Source organism: Osmerus eperlanus, chromosome 8 (genome assembly GCF_963692335.1).
Source record: "Osmerus eperlanus chromosome 8, fOsmEpe2.1, whole genome shotgun sequence".
NCBI classification, from domain to species: Eukaryota; Metazoa; Chordata; class Actinopteri; order Osmeriformes; family Osmeridae; genus Osmerus; species Osmerus eperlanus.
In genome coordinates this window covers 9,281,363-9,299,600 of record NC_085025.1, presented here as the reverse complement: position 1 = coordinate 9,299,600, position 18,238 = coordinate 9,281,363, and the positions used below count along the sequence as shown (strand labels likewise).

At 43.2% G+C, this 18,238-nt stretch overlaps 2 protein-coding genes across 3 annotated transcripts; both read right to left on the bottom strand.

The window, feature by feature from the left end:
- Positions 1 to 1,471: 1,471 nt before the first annotated feature.
- gja1b (gap junction protein alpha 1b) lies at positions 1,472 to 7,749 on the bottom strand. The gene is made up of 2 exons (XM_062467110.1): positions 7,592 to 7,749; positions 1,472 to 4,664 (listed from the first exon to the last, which is right to left on the bottom strand). The coding sequence occupies exon 2, from the start codon at positions 4,646 to 4,648 to the stop codon at positions 3,497 to 3,499; it is 1,152 nt and encodes a 383-aa protein (XP_062323094.1). The 5' UTR covers positions 4,649 to 4,664; positions 7,592 to 7,749; the 3' UTR covers positions 1,472 to 3,496.
- A 1,927-nt stretch (positions 7,750 to 9,676) lies between these two features.
- On the bottom strand, positions 9,677 to 18,195 carry LOC134024587 (gap junction alpha-1 protein-like). Of its 2 annotated transcripts, none has more exons than XM_062467111.1 (2): positions 17,872 to 18,195; positions 9,677 to 11,086 (listed from the first exon to the last, which is right to left on the bottom strand). In XM_062467111.1, the coding sequence occupies exon 2, from the start codon at positions 11,068 to 11,070 to the stop codon at positions 9,955 to 9,957; it is 1,116 nt and encodes a 371-aa protein (XP_062323095.1). In that variant the 5' UTR covers positions 11,071 to 11,086; positions 17,872 to 18,195; the 3' UTR covers positions 9,677 to 9,954. The 2 variants fall into 2 exon arrangements, with proteins under 2 accessions (XP_062323095.1, XP_062323096.1); XM_062467112.1 differs by lacking the exon at positions 17,872 to 18,195 and adding an exon at positions 11,705 to 11,835.
- Positions 18,196 to 18,238: the final 43 nt, after the last annotated feature.

Here is an 18,238-nt window from a genome sequence, read left to right as displayed (position 1 = left end):
CCGATGTTTCATAATGGCCTCCATGCTTCACCTCTCTCCCAATCCCCTCTTCCACAATAAAAGTCATAAATGACTTTTTAAAAGCTTTTACTGTGACGTTTACTATGTCACGTGAGTCTTCCTCTCCTCCACTTTCTTCTCCTCGGCAGTTGTTCGTAGTGCCGCTGTGACAGCATGACTCCTCGTGTTTAGCAGCGTCAGCCCCGTCATCCTGGTTGTCCAGTCGGCACCACCCTAGCGCTGTGGTCAGTGTGGTGGTATGATGCAGGAAGCAGGACTCAGACCCACTGCTTCTTCCCCCTGTCTGTGGGGAGAGAGAGAACTCCGTAAAACTGTCCTCACTCACACAACCAGCCCTCGCCTCACTAAAAATAAGTCATTTAGCATGTTCAGAAACCACAGTAACACACTGTCTCTGGGCTGGTGGGTTAGCTGAAGCAACAATGACACTGAAACAGTCAAAAACAATGTGGATTTAAACCTTCATGGAGTCTGAGGCCCATCCGTTACACTCATACCTCACAGATCTAGCACCATACAGAGATCTGGAACTAATAATGAGGACATTACCTTCCCTAACAGAGACTAAAATGAAAACATATCAGACAGGTTTGTCCTAATGAGATACACTGCAGCTCTGTAATCATTCACACTTTGGCTTCTGTTTTCCATTTTTATTATATCTGATGTTATGTGAATACTTTATGTAATAAACTAAATGTTCTTTTTCAAATGTGGGTCTTTTCCCCAAACTGTTTCTGTGGTGGTCCTTGTACTTAACAATGACATCTTGTATAAAAATCCTGATAAAAACTCATTGTTAAATTAAGAATCGAGATGAATTAGCTGTGGATCAAAGTGGAGCTACTTCTCCATGGCAGCCTGGGCCACATGTGGTGCGCAGGCCCAGTCCAAACATGTGGTTCTGTTTAGCTTTGTGGAAAGGTTAAATAGGAAACTTGGAGACAAGAAAAAAACCTGAGTCTTTTCATATTATGAAATTTGACCAAATCTCCGAGGCATTTGCAGACTTGAGATACAGTGCAATGTAGTTCTTATCTCACTCTCCTGTGTTATGCTGGGTATATTTTCTCTGGCTATGTTAGAATTGGTGTTGAGGATCACAAACCATTGCCCTTGTTAGACTATAAATACTCTCCACAGATGATGCAATAACCTTTCTACGGAGTGTACATCTGCATGTGTCTGATGTTGAGCTTTTTAGCCGGTAGTGTAGACAGAAGTGCTGTAGTCAATGTAATATGCAGCTTGCAGCAACATATTTCAGACATACTGTACTGTGTGCCTACTGAATGAGCATGACACATGGGTGGGAACAGAACAGGGAGAAGGGGGGGTAGGTGAATTGACAGTATGACCACTACTTCATACTAGACCGTGTATCCTGAGGCAGAGTTTTCCAATAACAAAGACAGTTATTGGATGAATGAAATGAAACAATACAACGGAATATAAGAAAGAAAAAAATCTTTATTGGTTAAAATAGCTTTTCACAGATATGATTAATGACTTTTCATTTTTATTTATTTATTTTTTCTATCATGCACTTTCACACTGTACAACAGTGGATCTCCATGGAATGGCATTTTCTGACCATGCTCTAGAACAAATGTACACCGATCATGTTTAACTTGTGTTGTTGGGTGTGTTGACTGGGGAGACATCACTGTTGTAGCCCTTCAATATCATTGAACCCAGTTGTCGAACATCACTGTCTGTCTGTCTGTCTGTGTGTCTGTGTGTCTGTGTGTCTGTGTGTCTGTGTGTCTGTGTGTGTGTCTGTCTGTGTGTCTGTCTGTGTGTCTGTTTGTCTGTCTGTGTGTCTGTATCTGTCTGTCTGTTTATCTGCATGAAGAATGTGCTGTGGTGATTTCTGCCTGGGGTGTTTTAAAATAAATTAGTAACATGCATATCAGAAAACACTTGCCACATTTTCCATCATATAACAACCTAGTCAAGAGCTCAGTGCAAACACCATTGTAGCTGAAAAATCCAGGAAACTCTCTGTTTAAGTACCGAAATACCAGGATGCAAACTTGAAGAAAAAAACAAAACAACAACCGTAAGAAATTAAAATTGTCCAATTGTAATTCCATCTACAAGTGTTTGGTAGTTGAGTGAAGCTACGCAGGCGTAAACCTTTTTAATATATTTGACTAAATATTAGTCCAGGTCTATAAGCAGTCTTCTAAAAACTCACATTTTTTGTGACACAGTTAGCTTGTTTTACAGTACTAAACATCTACCTCTCAAGCAGCAACGATTACATTGAGTTGGAAAATAAAATCATTCACTCAAAAACAAAGTTAAAACACAAATAACCATTCTACTACCCTCGTCCTCTACCACCCCCACCCCACTCTTACCCACCCCCAAGAAAGAAAACAAAAAACATACATGAAAATTAAAACAAATAAAGCCTTTCTGTCAAACAAGATACTCTAGAACACATACATTAACAATAAAAACACTTTGTTGTTAACCGGCCCTACAGCAGCTCGCTTGCACAGACTCTCCCATCACCTTTTCCCCACAAAACCCAGAGACAACAAATACTAAAAACAACTGACACCACATAAATTCAAAGTTTTTCAGGAAATGACAGTCGACGATCATTTATAAAAAGTTCCCCTCTTCTTCACATAGAAAGAAATGTGCTGCTGAAATTTGGATAATATTCAATAAATATGAAGTTGGGTGTAGTAACTTTAAAGAATCATTGTGTGGATTCTGGATCAGACCTTGGCTAGAAGTCAGTCTCCTCTGTTAGTGGTGGGAGTCGTGTCTACGTTCACCCAAAAATAAATAGTCTCCATGACACTTAACAACCATCCGACGAGACTATTTAAACAGAGACAGGCTCTCTCAGATAAAATGTGGGTGTCATGAGGTCTTTCTGACTAAACTACTTTCCAAGACATTGAGAGAGAGGACGCATCTTACATTTACATTTAGTCATTTAGCAGACGCTCTTATCCAGAGCGATCTTGCAAAGTAAAACACTTTTATAAAGGAATGTTGTCATTGTGTGTGGCCATAAGAATGTATCATATACGGCAAAAAAAAGAAAAGAGAAACAAGATCATTCAACCAAAACACCACCAGGCATAGACAGATGATTCTGTGGGCCAGGTATCAGAACACTCAGGTCCCTTAGCTCCACCTCTATTTGTGTGTGTTAACGCTGGTTAGCTCCACTAGTTTCAAAGTCATCAATACATCGTGTAGTACCTCCAACAGTGTTAAAGTATTTTAATGTCTCTTTTTATCACCTAAGAGTCTCTTCTAAAACGAGAACAGTGATCGCTGTGGCCCCGCCCCCTTCGGAACGCGTGTGTAAAAAAAACAAAAAAAAACAATAACACGCCCACCTTGGCACTCTAACTTCCTGGTTCTCCGGCTCGGCCACTTGCCCCTTCTTTCCTCTGAGGTCAGAGGAAGTTGCCTAGAGAATGTAGGAGCAGAGGGGGAGGGGCTAGACGTCTAGATCGTCCGGGCGGGGCCGGCTGCTCATGCGGCTGCTGGCCCGGCTGCAGGGGCGGGGGTCCAGCAGGGCCAGCGGCTGCAGCTCGTGGCCCGCGCTCAGTTTCTTATGCTCCTGGGTGTCATCGGGAAAGTCGAAAGCCTGGGCGTGGGAGTTGGAGATGGTGCTGCCGTTCTGGCCCAGCCGGTTCTGTTCCGTGCTGTAGTTGGCCCAGTTCTGCTCATTGGCCTGCTTGTTGTAGTTGCGGCAGGAGTTGGTTCTCTCGCCCGTGGCCAACTTGTACCCTGGGGGAGACATGGGGGAAAGGGGTGCTGTGGGAGAGGAACAGCCATTGTAGTAGGCGTACTTGGTGTCAGGCAGATCCTTTGGGGTGGGGCTGAGAGTGCCACTGGGGGGGTAGACGGTGGCGGGTTGCCTACCCTTGACCCGGTCCTTGATCCTCTTGAAGAAGACGTAAAACAGCTCAATGACGTTGAGGGCCAGTGAGACTAGGGACACCACCAGCATGAAGATGATGAAGACCGTTTTCTCTGTGGGTCGGGACAGGAAGCAGTCGACGCGATGCGGGCATGGTGCCCTTTCACAGGTGTAGACAGCTGCCAGGCTGAAACCGTAGATGTACCACTGGATGACCAGGAAGCCCACCTCGAAGATAGACTTGAAGAAGATGCTGACGATGTAGGTTCTGAGCAGGGCACCCTTCATCTTGACCTTGCCGTGCTCCTCCAGGCCGTGCTTCAGCTTCTTCATCTCAATCTTCTTCAGGGGGATGTCCACGTCACCGCCGTCGTTCTGCACCGCCTTCAGCACTTCCTCCTTCCTGTTGAGCTTCTGCTCCTTCCTCATCAGGTAGAACACATGTGCTAGGTAGAGGAGCGTCGGCGTAGACACAAAGATAATCTGCAGTACCCAGAAGCGCACGTGCGAGATAGGGAAGGACTTGTCGTAGCAGACGTTCTCACAACCGGGCTGCTGGGTGTTGCACTTGAAGGCGGACTGCTCGTCACCCCAGGCAGACTCCACGGCCGTGCCCAGGACCAGGATCCTGAAGATGAAGAGCACGGAGAGCCAGACCTTGCCTCCTGCGGTGGAGTAGGCCTGGACCTTGTCCAGCAGCCTCCCCAGAGCACTCCAGTCACCCATCCTCACCGAGCCTTAGCTACACACAGAGAGAGAACGGTAGAGAGGGAGAAGGAAGGTTAGTTTGTCTTCCTTATAAAGAAACACTGAATAAAAGCCCGCTAATCACACTGACACCTATGTATGCTCCGTAATTTCACTGTCAGACACATTGTTCCTCCAACAAAAGATTGGTTTGGTTTAGTAATTATTACATTAATTCATCCTCAATGCAACGGGAAGCTTGGCACTCTGTGGACGGCAGATGAAACACATGCTTAGACTTCTACCCAAGGTGTTGATTTCATTCTGGCCAGTTAAGACATGGACTGGATGGATGGGGTGGGGCAGGTTGGGTCTGGGCTTTCCTTGTGGAGGTCTAATAGAGGAGAATGTACCTAATATGGGTTAACTTCCTGGCAGGTACACTATGAAGACATGGTTCCTCGTCTGTAACATGACTGAGATGTAGCATACAGTGTCTGTGATGTATCTACTGCATTGCCAGAGTGAATTATGGGCAAATGGAAGAGGAGACTTGAGCCATTGAACTTTAGTAGTGCATAAGTTACAAAGATTTAAGTATTATAAATGTACAACCCCAAAAAAAGAAGAAAAAAATCCTGACCTAATTACAAAGGAGTTGGATAGAAGAACGGTTGGAGAAACTCACAAGTAAAACTGACGCTCACTTTCTTTCATCAGCAAACTATAAAAATGTTCACCCAAGAACCTGGTTCTCATCAACCCATTGTTTGTTAACAACTCTAATAAACAAGAAAGAATGCCGAAATAAAGGATGTGGACAAAATAAAAGATATCAAATGCCCCTTAGTGAGCCTGTGCACATGTTGGGGGAAAACGCTCTGGGGAAAAGACCACTTCATTCCTAGGAACTGTGTTGCTTAGACACAGTAACCGTTCTTTAATACAGAAAGCAATTTGTCTGCCATCTGGTACACAATTTACTATCTTAATTAAAGATGCAGTATCCACATATATCAGTACCCCTGGTATGTAGTCCTGCATGGCCAGAGTATTAGCTTCAACAATGACAAGGTCTTGGATTCCAGTGTCAGTAGAATCAAGAGCAGACACTCTAGAGAAATCTGTTTTCACTACTGATTGAATTCATTTGCGAACTACCATGTGAGCCATTCATAACCTAAAGCTTATTGTTGCTTAACAGTAATTTCCCATTAATACCCCCAGATGTGTCTTCTCACCTCTCTCTCTCTCTCTCTCTCTCTCTCTCTCTCTCTCTCTCTCTCTCTCTCTCTCTCTCTCTCTCTCTCTCTCTTCCCAGTAAGAAGGGATGCCTGCTGTACAGTCTAACAGCTCTTTCTGCACTGAGGGAAATGTTCTCTATTCTTCTGACTAAAGTGGAAGGGCTCGTTAGTCAAAGTAACAACCAGGAAGATTTTTTAACACCGTTCTCCCACTAATTCTTCACTTGTAAAGGCATGAGGTGAAGTGGTGTGAACAAGCACACACACAGCTTGGACCCACGCACAAACCACATAGCCTGGACTCACACACATACAGTCTGGATGCAAACACATGCACAGTCTAGTTTCACACACACTACCTTCTGCACACAGTGCTCATGAGAGTCTTCTCCACTCTGTAAAGCCTGGTCCTAGACTGGCTAAGCTGACGAGGCCTCCAGCCTCCTGGATGATCTGTGTCCAGATAACTGGCAACAGAGCAGTTTAAGGAATGACCAAAGAACATGACAATGGGTCAGTGAAGACGTTCAACAAGTATATTGGTAGAGACAAATGGAGTTCACAAGGTCATTAGGACTGGTCACAAGACATGATTAATGATAACCCTTCAGGACAGGAATACTGTCCATGGAAATACAACACAAAACACCTGCTGTTGCCTGCCAGCTTTCTTAACACAATGCATGTTCCGCCACTTAGAACATTCTTAAAAATTGATGAGAGCATTCTGAAGATGAGCGCAAGTGACATAAAATCCCGCCAGTTTCTACTTGAGTGAGTCGGTGGCCCCATTAAATGTATCTAGACAGTAGTAATACAATGGCCCTCACAGATTCTGCTTACACAACAATGGTTGCCCCAGACAATACATCTCAGGTTTATATTTTTTTCTTTGAGAACTCATTTAAATTCTAGTCTTTGATGTTAATCTTAAATAATCTCAAACCTATAAGTACTGACATGAAGACATCCAGTGAGGTTCATAAGTAAGCCTAGCCTAATGTTTGAAAGCTTAGAGGTTTTTTTTCTTTCTTTGAATTGTTATTTTAAAAAACAATTTCAGTGTTTTGATTCATGAAACAACTTAAAAACTATAATAAGAACATCTGCAAAAAAATGAAATGCACCCGCTGTATTTATTTATTCAGGACGATTTAAAAGCCCTCACTGCTGTCCAGACGCAGGGAACTTTTAAAGGTCTCCTGTCAGAATTCAATCTTATTGGAATACAAGGTCCAGGTGAGATAAAGTTATTATTAGAGAAATGTCAGTTAAATATGCAGAACAGACTCCTTTGCTTTTTGTAGCGATCTTATTACTATTCATCGCATGCTGGAGTAAGAGTACAGTAAAATGCCTCAGGCTATGTAACCTGGCTACTAACAGACTGTTTCAACTTAAGGGAGGGGATAGAGAAAATAAACGTATAGGAAAAGAAAACGCTCATGTAGCCTAAATGTAAGGGTAAGTACAAAATGCGCAAAATCAAGAAGAATTTGGGAGACTTTGGGAGAGTTACCAATTAAATAAATACGGGTACGGGATAACTGGATTAAGAATTGTTAACTTGTTTTTAAACATGTATATAACTTGTTATACAGTCACGCTGTGTTTGGAAGTGCATACAATGTTTCTGAGCATTACTTCAAACTGCAAAAAGAAAAAAAGAAAAAAGAAAAGGACAAAAAAGAAGAACTCACAAAGTTAGTATTCCAGGTTAGAAAACAGAAAATCTTACCTGGAAAGTTACTGAGAAGCAGGAAGAGAGTCCTAAGGGACTTTCTCCGTAACTTCGTGAATCACACTGCGTTCTTGAAATCCAAGTTTGGGACCACGGAGATACTGAGACAAACTTCTCAAACTTTCCTTGCTTATAACCGTCCGCTAACGGGCTGAGGGCGGAGGGGAAAAAATAGAAAAGGATGGAGTGAAGAGTTGAGTCACCTGATTTCTACGTCAAGAGACCTCCTTGCGTTCTTTCCCTGTATACCTTTTTTTCGTCAGATGTTCTGTTAAGATGAAAAAAGTTGATGCCACACGACATATTAGATTGAATAGCCTATATGATCACTAAATGGTGCTTATTGACGACAGATATGTGCGCCAATCTTCCTCTGTATTTGGTATGGGTTATCATAGGCCCAGTCATGACGGCCTTTGCGATCATCGATGTATGTGAAGTAGGCTATCAGTTTAAGATCGAGGGGAAAAAGCTAATTTAATGATAATATCGATTTAGACGAATAAACAAATTATGTGTTAAATGACTTAATCGAAAGATGCTTTTTTTATCAGGACATTTACATTTAGTCATTTAGCAGACGCTCTTATCCAGAGCGACTTACAGTAAGTACAGGGACATTCTCCCCGAGGCAAGTAGGGTGAAGTGCCTTGCCCAAGGACACAACGTCATTTTTCACGGCCAGGAATCGAACTGGCAACCTTCAGATTACTAGCCCGCTTCCCTCACCGCTCAGCCACCTGACGCCCACATTGTGTCCAAAGTTAATTTTAATTGGCCTTGTGTGAGTTATTCCGTGTAGGCGGGTCTATGTGAATTAGGCTACTATTGAGTAGTAATTAAGATATTTTAAATTAAGTTGGTTTACCTTATCAATGAGACATGCGCCGTCTCTCAAGAGACATGGATAAATAGAGGCCTTCAAATCTACTTGAAATCGGCCGCTGACGTGTTCAACATCACTTAGTGTATAGAGCCACCTAGGGGACTTCCGGGGAACCAGACTTTAAAACTAATCGGAACTCATGTTTTATTTTCCTTCAAGAAGAAAAACTAAGAATCATTCTTCTTTGAACTTATGTCAAGAAAACGATCTAGTGAAATTGGAAACATCCAGAAAGTAATTTGTAAGCAATAAGACAGAAGAAATCAAAACAAATACACATTTTCTCCACTCATATTTCAGTCACATTTGAACAGATGGGAACCATAGAAACAAAAGTATACCCTGGACAATATAACACTCAATCACCAGCAAAACCTTTTTGGGATGCATGAGTCTCAGGTATCTTTCTCTTGACAAATGTGATTGCTTTTTTGAAAATGCTAACTACACTTGTAATAAGACTAAGTTGGTTGTCAGTTTTGTGGTTTATTTTACTCAGTGTTATCATTCATTTTTCAAAGCTGAAGAGACCCTGTTTTAGTATGCAACTTTAATGTTTTTTTATTTTAAATAATCATGTCGTATTGCAGAATTTCTATAGGAATAAGTAATATGGCGGTCTTTCTGTCAATTTATCAAATTACCTATCGAATTTATCCCTATATTACCATGGTAATCATCTAAATGCAAGAATCATCATGTAAATCATAATGTTAATCACCATATAGTAAATCACACTGATAATCCCCATGTAAATACCATTGTAAATCGCCTTGTAAATCACATTACTAGAGACCTTGTAAATCACATTGTTGATCACCATGTAAATCCCAGTGTCGGTCCTGTGTTCAGCAGCATCCATGTCATCATGGGGGAGTGGTCGTTCCTGGGTTCTCTTCTGGACAAGGTTCAGCACTCCACTCCACAGTGGTGCAGTAGGTCTGGCTGGCCTTGCTCTTCAGACTCTTATCTGGGATGGATAAGGTCAGTGACTGACCACCCTCTAAACAGGTAAATATCATAGTATCAGTCACATATGTTTCTTGATTTGCTCTGCTGTATATTAAATATGTGAATGGAATGGTGATGATACGGGTCAAAACTGATCTGAGATCTATAAATCACAACACACCAGTCACAACAGTTTCTTCTCACATTAATATACAACTAATTATTACTGTATAACTATAATTTTGACCCATTATTATGTTGAGTAAGTTTTACATTACATGAGCAAGTAGTTTAGAGAAATTGTACTAAACATCTACCTCTCAAGCAGCAACTTTACATTGAGTTGGAAAATAAAACTCAAAAACAAAGTTAAAACACAAATAATCATTCTACTGCCCTCACCCTCTTAACACGCCCACCTTGACACTCTAACTTCCTGGTTCTCCGGCTCGGCCACTTGCCCCTTTTTTCCACTGAGGTCAGAGGAAGTTGCCTAGAGAATGTAGGAGCAGAGGGGGAGGTGCTAGACGCATAGATTGTCCGGGTGGTGCCGGCTGCTCATGCGGGCCAGCGGCTGCAGCTCGTGGCCCGCGCTCAGTTTCTTATGGTCCTGGGTGTCATCGGGAAAGTCGAAAGCCTGGGCGTGGGAGTTGGAGATGGTGCTGCCGTTCTGGCCCAGCCGGTTCTGTTCCGTGCTGTAGTTGGCCCAGTTCTGCTCATTGGCCTGCTTGTTGCAGTTGCGGCAGGAGTTGGTTCTCTCGCCCGCGGCCAACTTGTACCCTGGGGGAGACATGGGGGAAAGGGGTGCTGTGGGAGAGGAACAGCCATTGTAGTAGGCGTACTTGGTGTCAGGCAGATCCTTTGGGGTGGGGCTGAGAGTGCCACTGGGGGGGTAGACGGTGGCGGGTTGCCTACCCTTGACCCGGTCCTTGATCCTCTTGAAGAAGACGTAAAACAGGTCAATGACGTTGAGGGCCAGTGAGACTAGGGACACCACCAGCATGAAGATGATGAAGACCGTTTTCTCTGTGGGTCGGGACAGGAAGCAGTCGACGCGATGCGGGCAGGGTGCCCTTTCACAGGTGTAGACAGCTGACAGGCTGAAACCGTAGATGTACCACTGGATGACCAGGAAGCCCACCTCGAAGATAGACTTGAAGAAGATGCTGACGATGTAGGTTCTGAGCAGGGCACCCTTCATCTTGACCTTGCCGTGCTCCTCCAGGCCGTGCTTCAGCTTCTTCATCTCAATCTTCTTCAGGGGGATGTCCACGTCATCGCCGTCGTTCTGCACCGCCTTCAGCACTTCCTCCTTCCTGTTGAGCTTCTGCTCCTTCCTCATCAGGTGGAACACATGTGCTAGGTAGAGGAGCGTCGGCGTAGACACAAAGATAATCTGCAGTACCCAGAAGCGCACGTGCGAGATAGGGAAGGACTTGTCGTAGCAGACGTTCTCACAACCGGGCTGCTGGGTGTTGCACTTGAAGGCGGACTGCTCGTCACCCCAGGCAGACTCCACGGCCGTGCCCAGGACCAGGATCCTGAAGATGAAGAGCACGGAGAGCCAGACCTTGCCTCCTGCGGTGGAGTAGGCCTGGACCTTGTGCAGCAGACTCCCTAGAGCATTCCAGTCACCCATCCTCACCGAGCCTTAGCTACACACAGAGAGAAACAGGTAGAGAGGGAGAAGGAAGGTTAGTTTGTCTTCAGTATAAAGAAACAATTAATAAAAGCCTGCTAATCACACTGAGAGGGAGGGAGGGAGGGAGGGAGGGAGGGAGGGAGGGAGGGAGGGAGGGAGGGAGGGAGGGAGGGAGGGAGTTTCAGGTATCTTTCAATTTCTCTTCTTCAGGACAGCTGGCTTAATTAATTAGAAAGCAACAAGGGTCTAAACATGATTTTTACATCCTTTCAAATACTTTCAAGATTTATAAAATCTGCTTTGAATGTCTGATTTAGTTCAATTCAAACAGACGAAACCAGTGACTCACATAATAAAATAATCTTTAAAACCATCTGATGCAAGTTTAGTCTAAAAACAGAATTCTAAAAACAGGAAGGGATATTTAATTACAGTGTATAGCAGTAAACAGTATGCAGGGGTGAAAGCTGATAGTTTTTAATTGTAAAACAATAAAGACAAAATGTCTTGTCTTTTTTGTTTTGCAGAAAACAAGTTTTGGGATGTTATGGCATAATAACTATGAAGGAAAGATTTCCTTCTTTACATAACATTTTCTGAATTAATTACAGCATCCACCTTGTTAACTCACCTTGTGGCTAGCTTAACTCAGAAAGGCATGTCTTCTCGCGAATGAAGAGGAATGATGTTGATGAAAATGTGATCTGAATTGTAGAACTGCTTTAGAGAGCTGTAAAGGGAAGTTACCAGACTTATATATCCAGAGTTTGTCCAACTGACTCAGCAGTGTCTCCTTGGCCTGTTTGCGGTCTTGTCTCTTAACCAATCAGACTTGGTTTTAAATGGAATTTGGAATAACCAGTTTTATCAAACATCCTCTCCCTGGTAAAAGTTTAATAGTGTTTCCTTGGCGTGCATGGCGTCCAACCAGCATGTCAACTTGACGGATTATGCTGAGTATGTGACGGGCTACATATCCAAGTGCATGGAAGATGTGACCGTCATCAAAAACATCACCACGAAAGCCAACGAAAAACCTTGGTTCACCAGTGATGTACATGAGACTCCTGAGAGTTCGAAATGCTGCTTTCAAGTCTGGGGACAAAGACACTCTCAGATCTGCCAGGGCCAACTTGAACCTGGGCGTGAGAGCAGCCAAGCGTTCCCATGGACAGAAAATCCAAGAATGTTTCACAGACTCAAAGGACCCCAGGCGCTTGTGGCAAGGCATCCTGTCAGTCACTGACTACAGACCAACACCCCCACTGTGCGAGGAGAACACAGATTTCCTCAACACACTTAACACCTACTTCAGCAGATTTGAGGAAAATAACACCACCTCACCAACAAAAGCCCCTCCCGGCCCGGACGATGAAACACTTCACCTGGACTCAGCTGACGTGCGGAGGACCCTACTCAAGGTGAACCCCAGGAAAGCTGCAGGACCTGACAACATACCTGGGTGTGTGCTCAGAGATTTTGCTGACCAAATGAAAGACGTCCTCACGGATATCTACAACACCTCTCTCAGGCAAGCCATCATACCAACATGCTTCAAAGCCACCACCATCATACCGCTGCCAAAGAAATCCCCAGCATCAACACTGAACGACTACCGGCCCATAGCATTCACCCCCGTCATGATGAAGTACTTTGAAAGCTTGGTCAAGGCCTATATAACATCCAGTCTCCCCACTACACGACCCATTCCAGTTTGTATATCATCCCAAACGCTCCACTGATGATGCCATAGCAACAGCACTCCACCTATGCCTGGCTCATCTGTAAAACAAAGACAGTTACATGCAGATGCTATTCATTGACTTCAGCTCCGCCTTCAATACAGTCATCCCCCAACACCTGGTAAATAAACTCTGCTCAATAGGCATCAGCACCCCACTATGCAACTGGTTACTGGACTTCCTCACCGTCAAAACTCTTCAGAGACCATCATCATGAACACTGGGGTCCCCCAGGGCTAGGTGCTGAGCCCTCTGCTGTTCACGCTGATGACCCATGACTGCTGTGCCAAAAACACTTCGAACCATATCATCAAGTTGGCAGATGACACAACAGTGGTGGGCCTCATCAGCGGCGCTGACGACTCAGCCTACAGAGAGGAGGTGCATCAACTTATTAACTGGTGTGACAACAACAACCTACAACTGAACGTCAATAAAACAAAATAAATAACTGTGGACTTCAGGACACACACTCCACTTACTATAAATGGCAGTGCTGTGGAGTCTATGAAAAGCACCAAGTTCCTGGGGGTGCATATCACAGATGACCTGACATGGTCCACCAACACCACCTCTCTGGTCAAGAGGGCACAGCAACGCCTCCACTTCCTTCGCCGGATGAGGAGAGCTGACCTCCCACCTTCTGCCCTCACCACCTTTTACAGGGGTGCCATTGAGAGCATCCTAACCAGCAGCCTCTCGGTCTGGTACGGCAGTTGCTCTGCTGCTGACCAGAAGGCCCTGCAGAGAAGATCACCAGACCAGCTCAACCATCCATTCAGGACATGGACCTGCCCCGCTGCCGCAAGAGAGCCATCACCATCACCATAGACCCCCCCCCCACCCAGCACACAAACTGTTCACCCTCCTACCATCTGGCAAGCACTACAGCAGCATACAGTGCAAGACTACCAGACTCAGCAGCATATTTTCCCCACAGGCCATCAGATTACTCAACACACTCAAGAAAATCTCATGAACAGGTGCTCCTGCACCACATACACCCACTAAGGACCAATCACATGAACAAGTGCTCCTGCACCACATACACCCACTAAGGACCAATCACATGAACAGGTGCTCCTGCACCACATACACCCACTAAGGACCAATCACATGAACAAGTGCTCCTGCACCACATACACCCACTAAGGACCAATCACATGAACAGGTGCTCCTGCACCACATACACCCACTAAGGACCAATCACATGAACAGGTGCTCCTGCACCACATACACCCACTAAGGACCAATCACATGAACAGGTGCTCCTGCACCACATACACCCACTAAGGACCTACTGACTGCTAAATTTTTTTATTTTTTTAACTCTGTAAGTTCAATGTCTGCACTATGCACTTCATATACAAAATAACATATAGTATCCATGCTACTATTCAGTACTTTGAACACCTATCTGTTGTTCTTATCGTATATGTTGTCTTTTAACCTGTTGATGAATGTTTGGACTAGTATGTCAAATGTTAAAATGTTGTATTACTTTCACATTTGGAGTATGGGTAAACATCATTTCGATCGTCTGTGTAATTACTTGTTGCATGGTTTGATTGACAATGAAGTTAACTTTGACTTTGATAATTCCCCCTCCCAGCTGGTCTGAACAGGAGTCAGTACAGTAGGTTGTCATTCTGTCAAGAGTACATTTTGTATTGTGAACTCAGTAGGAAGCACATGGAGGCCCAATATGAAGAGCTTTGGGTTGAGGGCAGAGGGTGTTTATAGACAGGACTACCCTATGTGACAAGGATAACAGAGGCAGACACATGGAGTGTTTAAGTTACATGTTATTAACACATAAAATACAAATCTATGAATGTACTATCAGTGGCACAATATTTGAAATAATGGAATATGGATAATGGATAATGTATTTATTCGATGACTAGGAAATGTTCCTTTTTATCTTAGACTATAGGCAAACGAGAGCACGTTCTATTTTACGGGTTAGTAAAACATATTGATCTAAGACTAGACTGTGAAAACAGAGTTGCGTGAGACAGAATGTCATGACATCTGTTATTAGACCGGTTTGCTGAGTTTGCATTCAAGTTTTGTGTTTGTTCAAGTGTTTTAGTGTTAAGCCGAAAACAGCATTCTAAGCATGTTTCACATGCTTAGAATGTGTTTCAGTGCTTCAGATTCATCTCAATCTTTTTCAGGGGAATCCCTTCAGGAGAAAGCACCTTTAGCACTTCCTCCTTCCTGTTCAGCTTCTGCTCCTTCCTTATCAGGTAGAACACATAGGTAGGTCCGCTAGGTAGAGGAGCGTCGGCGTAGAGACAAAGATAATCCCTCCCCAGCCTCTCCAGAGCACTCCAGTCACACATCCTCACCAAGCCTTAGCTACACAGAGAGAGAGAAAGGTAGAGAGGGAGAAGGAAGGTTAGTTTGTCTTCAGTATGAACGTGTCATTAAAAGAAACACTGAACGCCTGCTAAACACACAGACACCTATGTATGCTCCATACTTTGGAGGGGGTGGGTTCACTGGCTGGGGGAATGGCTTTGAGAAGAGGAGGCAAGTGAGTGCTCTGTGGTTATGCTGTATTGCTCCCAAACAACAACAACAACCCAATCCTCACCTTGATCATCAGAGATAAGATACAATCATGTCTGCAGTCTGTGAGCTTGGAGGGGTGACAACACTGGCAGGACCGGATACACGTCTATCTCTGATATAGACGGCCTGGCTTTACACACTCACACGGCCTGGGCTTAAAACGCACACACACACACACACACAGCTTGGACCCACACACACACAGCTTGGACTCACAGACACACCACCCAGCCTGGACCCACACACACACAGCCTGGACCCACACACACACACAGTCTGGATGCAAACACACGCACAGTCTAGTTTCACACACACTACCTTCTGCACACAGTGCTCATGAGAGTCTTCTCCACTCTGTAAAGCCTGGTCCTAGACTGGCTAAGCTGACAAGGCCTCCAGCCTCCTGGATGATCTGTGTCCAGATAACTGGCAACAGAGCAGTTTAAGGAATGACCAAAGAACATGACAATGGGTCAGTGAAGACGTTCAACAAGTATATTGGTAGAGACAAATGGAGTTCACAAGGTCATTAGGACTGGTCACAAGACATGATTAATGATAACCCTTCAGGACAGGAATACTGTCCATGGAAATACAACACACAACACCTGCTGTTGCCTGCCAGATTTCTAAACACAATGCATGTTCCGCTACTTAGAACATTCTTAAAAATTGATTAGAGAATTCTGAAGATGAAGACAAGTGACATAAAATCTTGCCAGTTTCTACTTGAGTGAGTCGGTGTCCCCATTAAATGTATCTAGACAGTAGTAATACAATGGCCCTCACAGATTCTGCTCACACAACAATGGTTGCCCCAGACAATACATTTCAGATTTATATTTTTTTTATTTGAGAACTCATTTAAGTTCTAGTCTTTGATGTTAATCTTAAATGATCTCAAACCTAAAAGTACTGACATGAAGACATCCAGTGAGGTTCATAAGTTGCCTAATGTTTGAAAGCTTTGAGTTTTTTTTCTTTATAAGTGCAGCTAGTTCAGGCAGGGCAATCGGCCAGCGCGCATCATCCGCTCATTACCACACCTGTGTTAGCCAGCACAAGCCCATTGGGCCACGTCCGATAAGACGGCATTAAAAGGCCACGCGGATACGCACACACACGCACACACTCAGCCCATTTGTTGCATGATCAGTGCTGCTGCCGCCCTCCACCATCCCCTTCTCCCCCATGCTGTCTGTATGTTCTATCCATCAGGGGGATTATATCTCTCTTGCTCCCTGCCTCATATGTCATGTATGTAGGCTATGTGTTGCATCGAGGAGTGCTTCCCTTAGATCATCCACTCCGCCAAAGTCAAATCTACATGTCAACAATAAATGCTCAAATCTAATACGTGATTGTCTTGACTGAACTGTATTTCTTTATTTAGGATGATTTAGAAGCCCTCACCCCTGTCCAGACGCAGGGACCTTTATCTTATTGGAACACAAAGTCCAGGTGAGATAAAGATATGATTATAGAAATGTCTGTTAAATATGCAAAAGAATAATAAATCCATGTCCATAATGAACAGACGCATTGCTTGTGCGCCTTTGCTTTTTGGAGCGAGCTTCTTGTATATTCAAAAAGAACCAAGTGAGGATCAATGCTAAATACCATTGTATTTCCGTTAAAGGTGTAAATTTATGGAACAGCTGTCATGCGGAACTAAAAATATGTGGGACCTATTTAAACTATTTAAAAATAATGCAATGAAATTATATGAAACAATTTAAAGAGTGATAGATGAACAAGCTGCTTTTGTTGTATTTGGACTGTGCAACTCTATTGCATAAGAAATATTAATGTTTTTTGTATTCTGTTCAGATCTGATTGTCAACATAATGATGTAAGACAATAATTATTTCTATTTATTGTTAAGATATGAGATGTATTCATAAAGGGTAGGCATTATAAGCATGAGCTTCAGCCTACACCTGTTTCAGACTGATGTAAATATGCTTTTGTTTGTTAGCTCAACTGTATGAAACTAAGTTGTTTGTCTGAAATAAACCAAACTATTACTATTACTATTAGCTACTATTCATTGCGTGCGGAGTAAGAGTACAGTAAAATGCTTAAGGCTATTTATCCTGGCTACTAACAGACTGTTTCAACTTAAGGGAAGGGATAGAGAAAATATACATATAGGAAAAGAAAACGCTCATGTAAACTAAATAAGGGAAAGTAAAAAATGCACAAAATCGAGAAGAATTTAGGAGACATTCAAACTTTTTAGAGTTACAAATAATATAAAATACATCATGAATGTCTACTGCGGATGCGGGATAACTGAATTAAGAATGTTTTACTTGTTTTTAAACATAACTTGTTATACAGTCATTCTGTGTTTGGAAACAGAGTGCATACAATGTTTCTGAGCATTACCTCAAACTGCAAAAAAAAAGAAAAAAAGACCAAACAGCTAAACTCACAAAGTTAGTATTCCACATTAGAAAACAGAAAATCATACCTGGAAAGTTACTGAGAAGCAGGAAGAGAGCCCTAAGGGACTTTGCTATCACCCATGTGTGTGGAATAGTCTATCAGTTTGAGATTGAGGAAAAAAAAGAATGATAATATCGATTTAGACAAATAAACTAATTATATCTTAAATTATTTAATAGAAAGATACTTTTTTTTAGCAGGACATGTTGTCCAAAGTGAATTTTAATTGGCCTTGTGTGAGTTATTCCATGTAGGCAGGTCTATGTGAATTAGGCTACTACGTATTGAGTCGTGATTAAGATATTTAAAATTAAGTTGGTTTACCTTATCAATGAGACATGCGCCGTCTCTCAAGAGACATGGATAAATAAAGGCCGTCAAATCTACCTGAA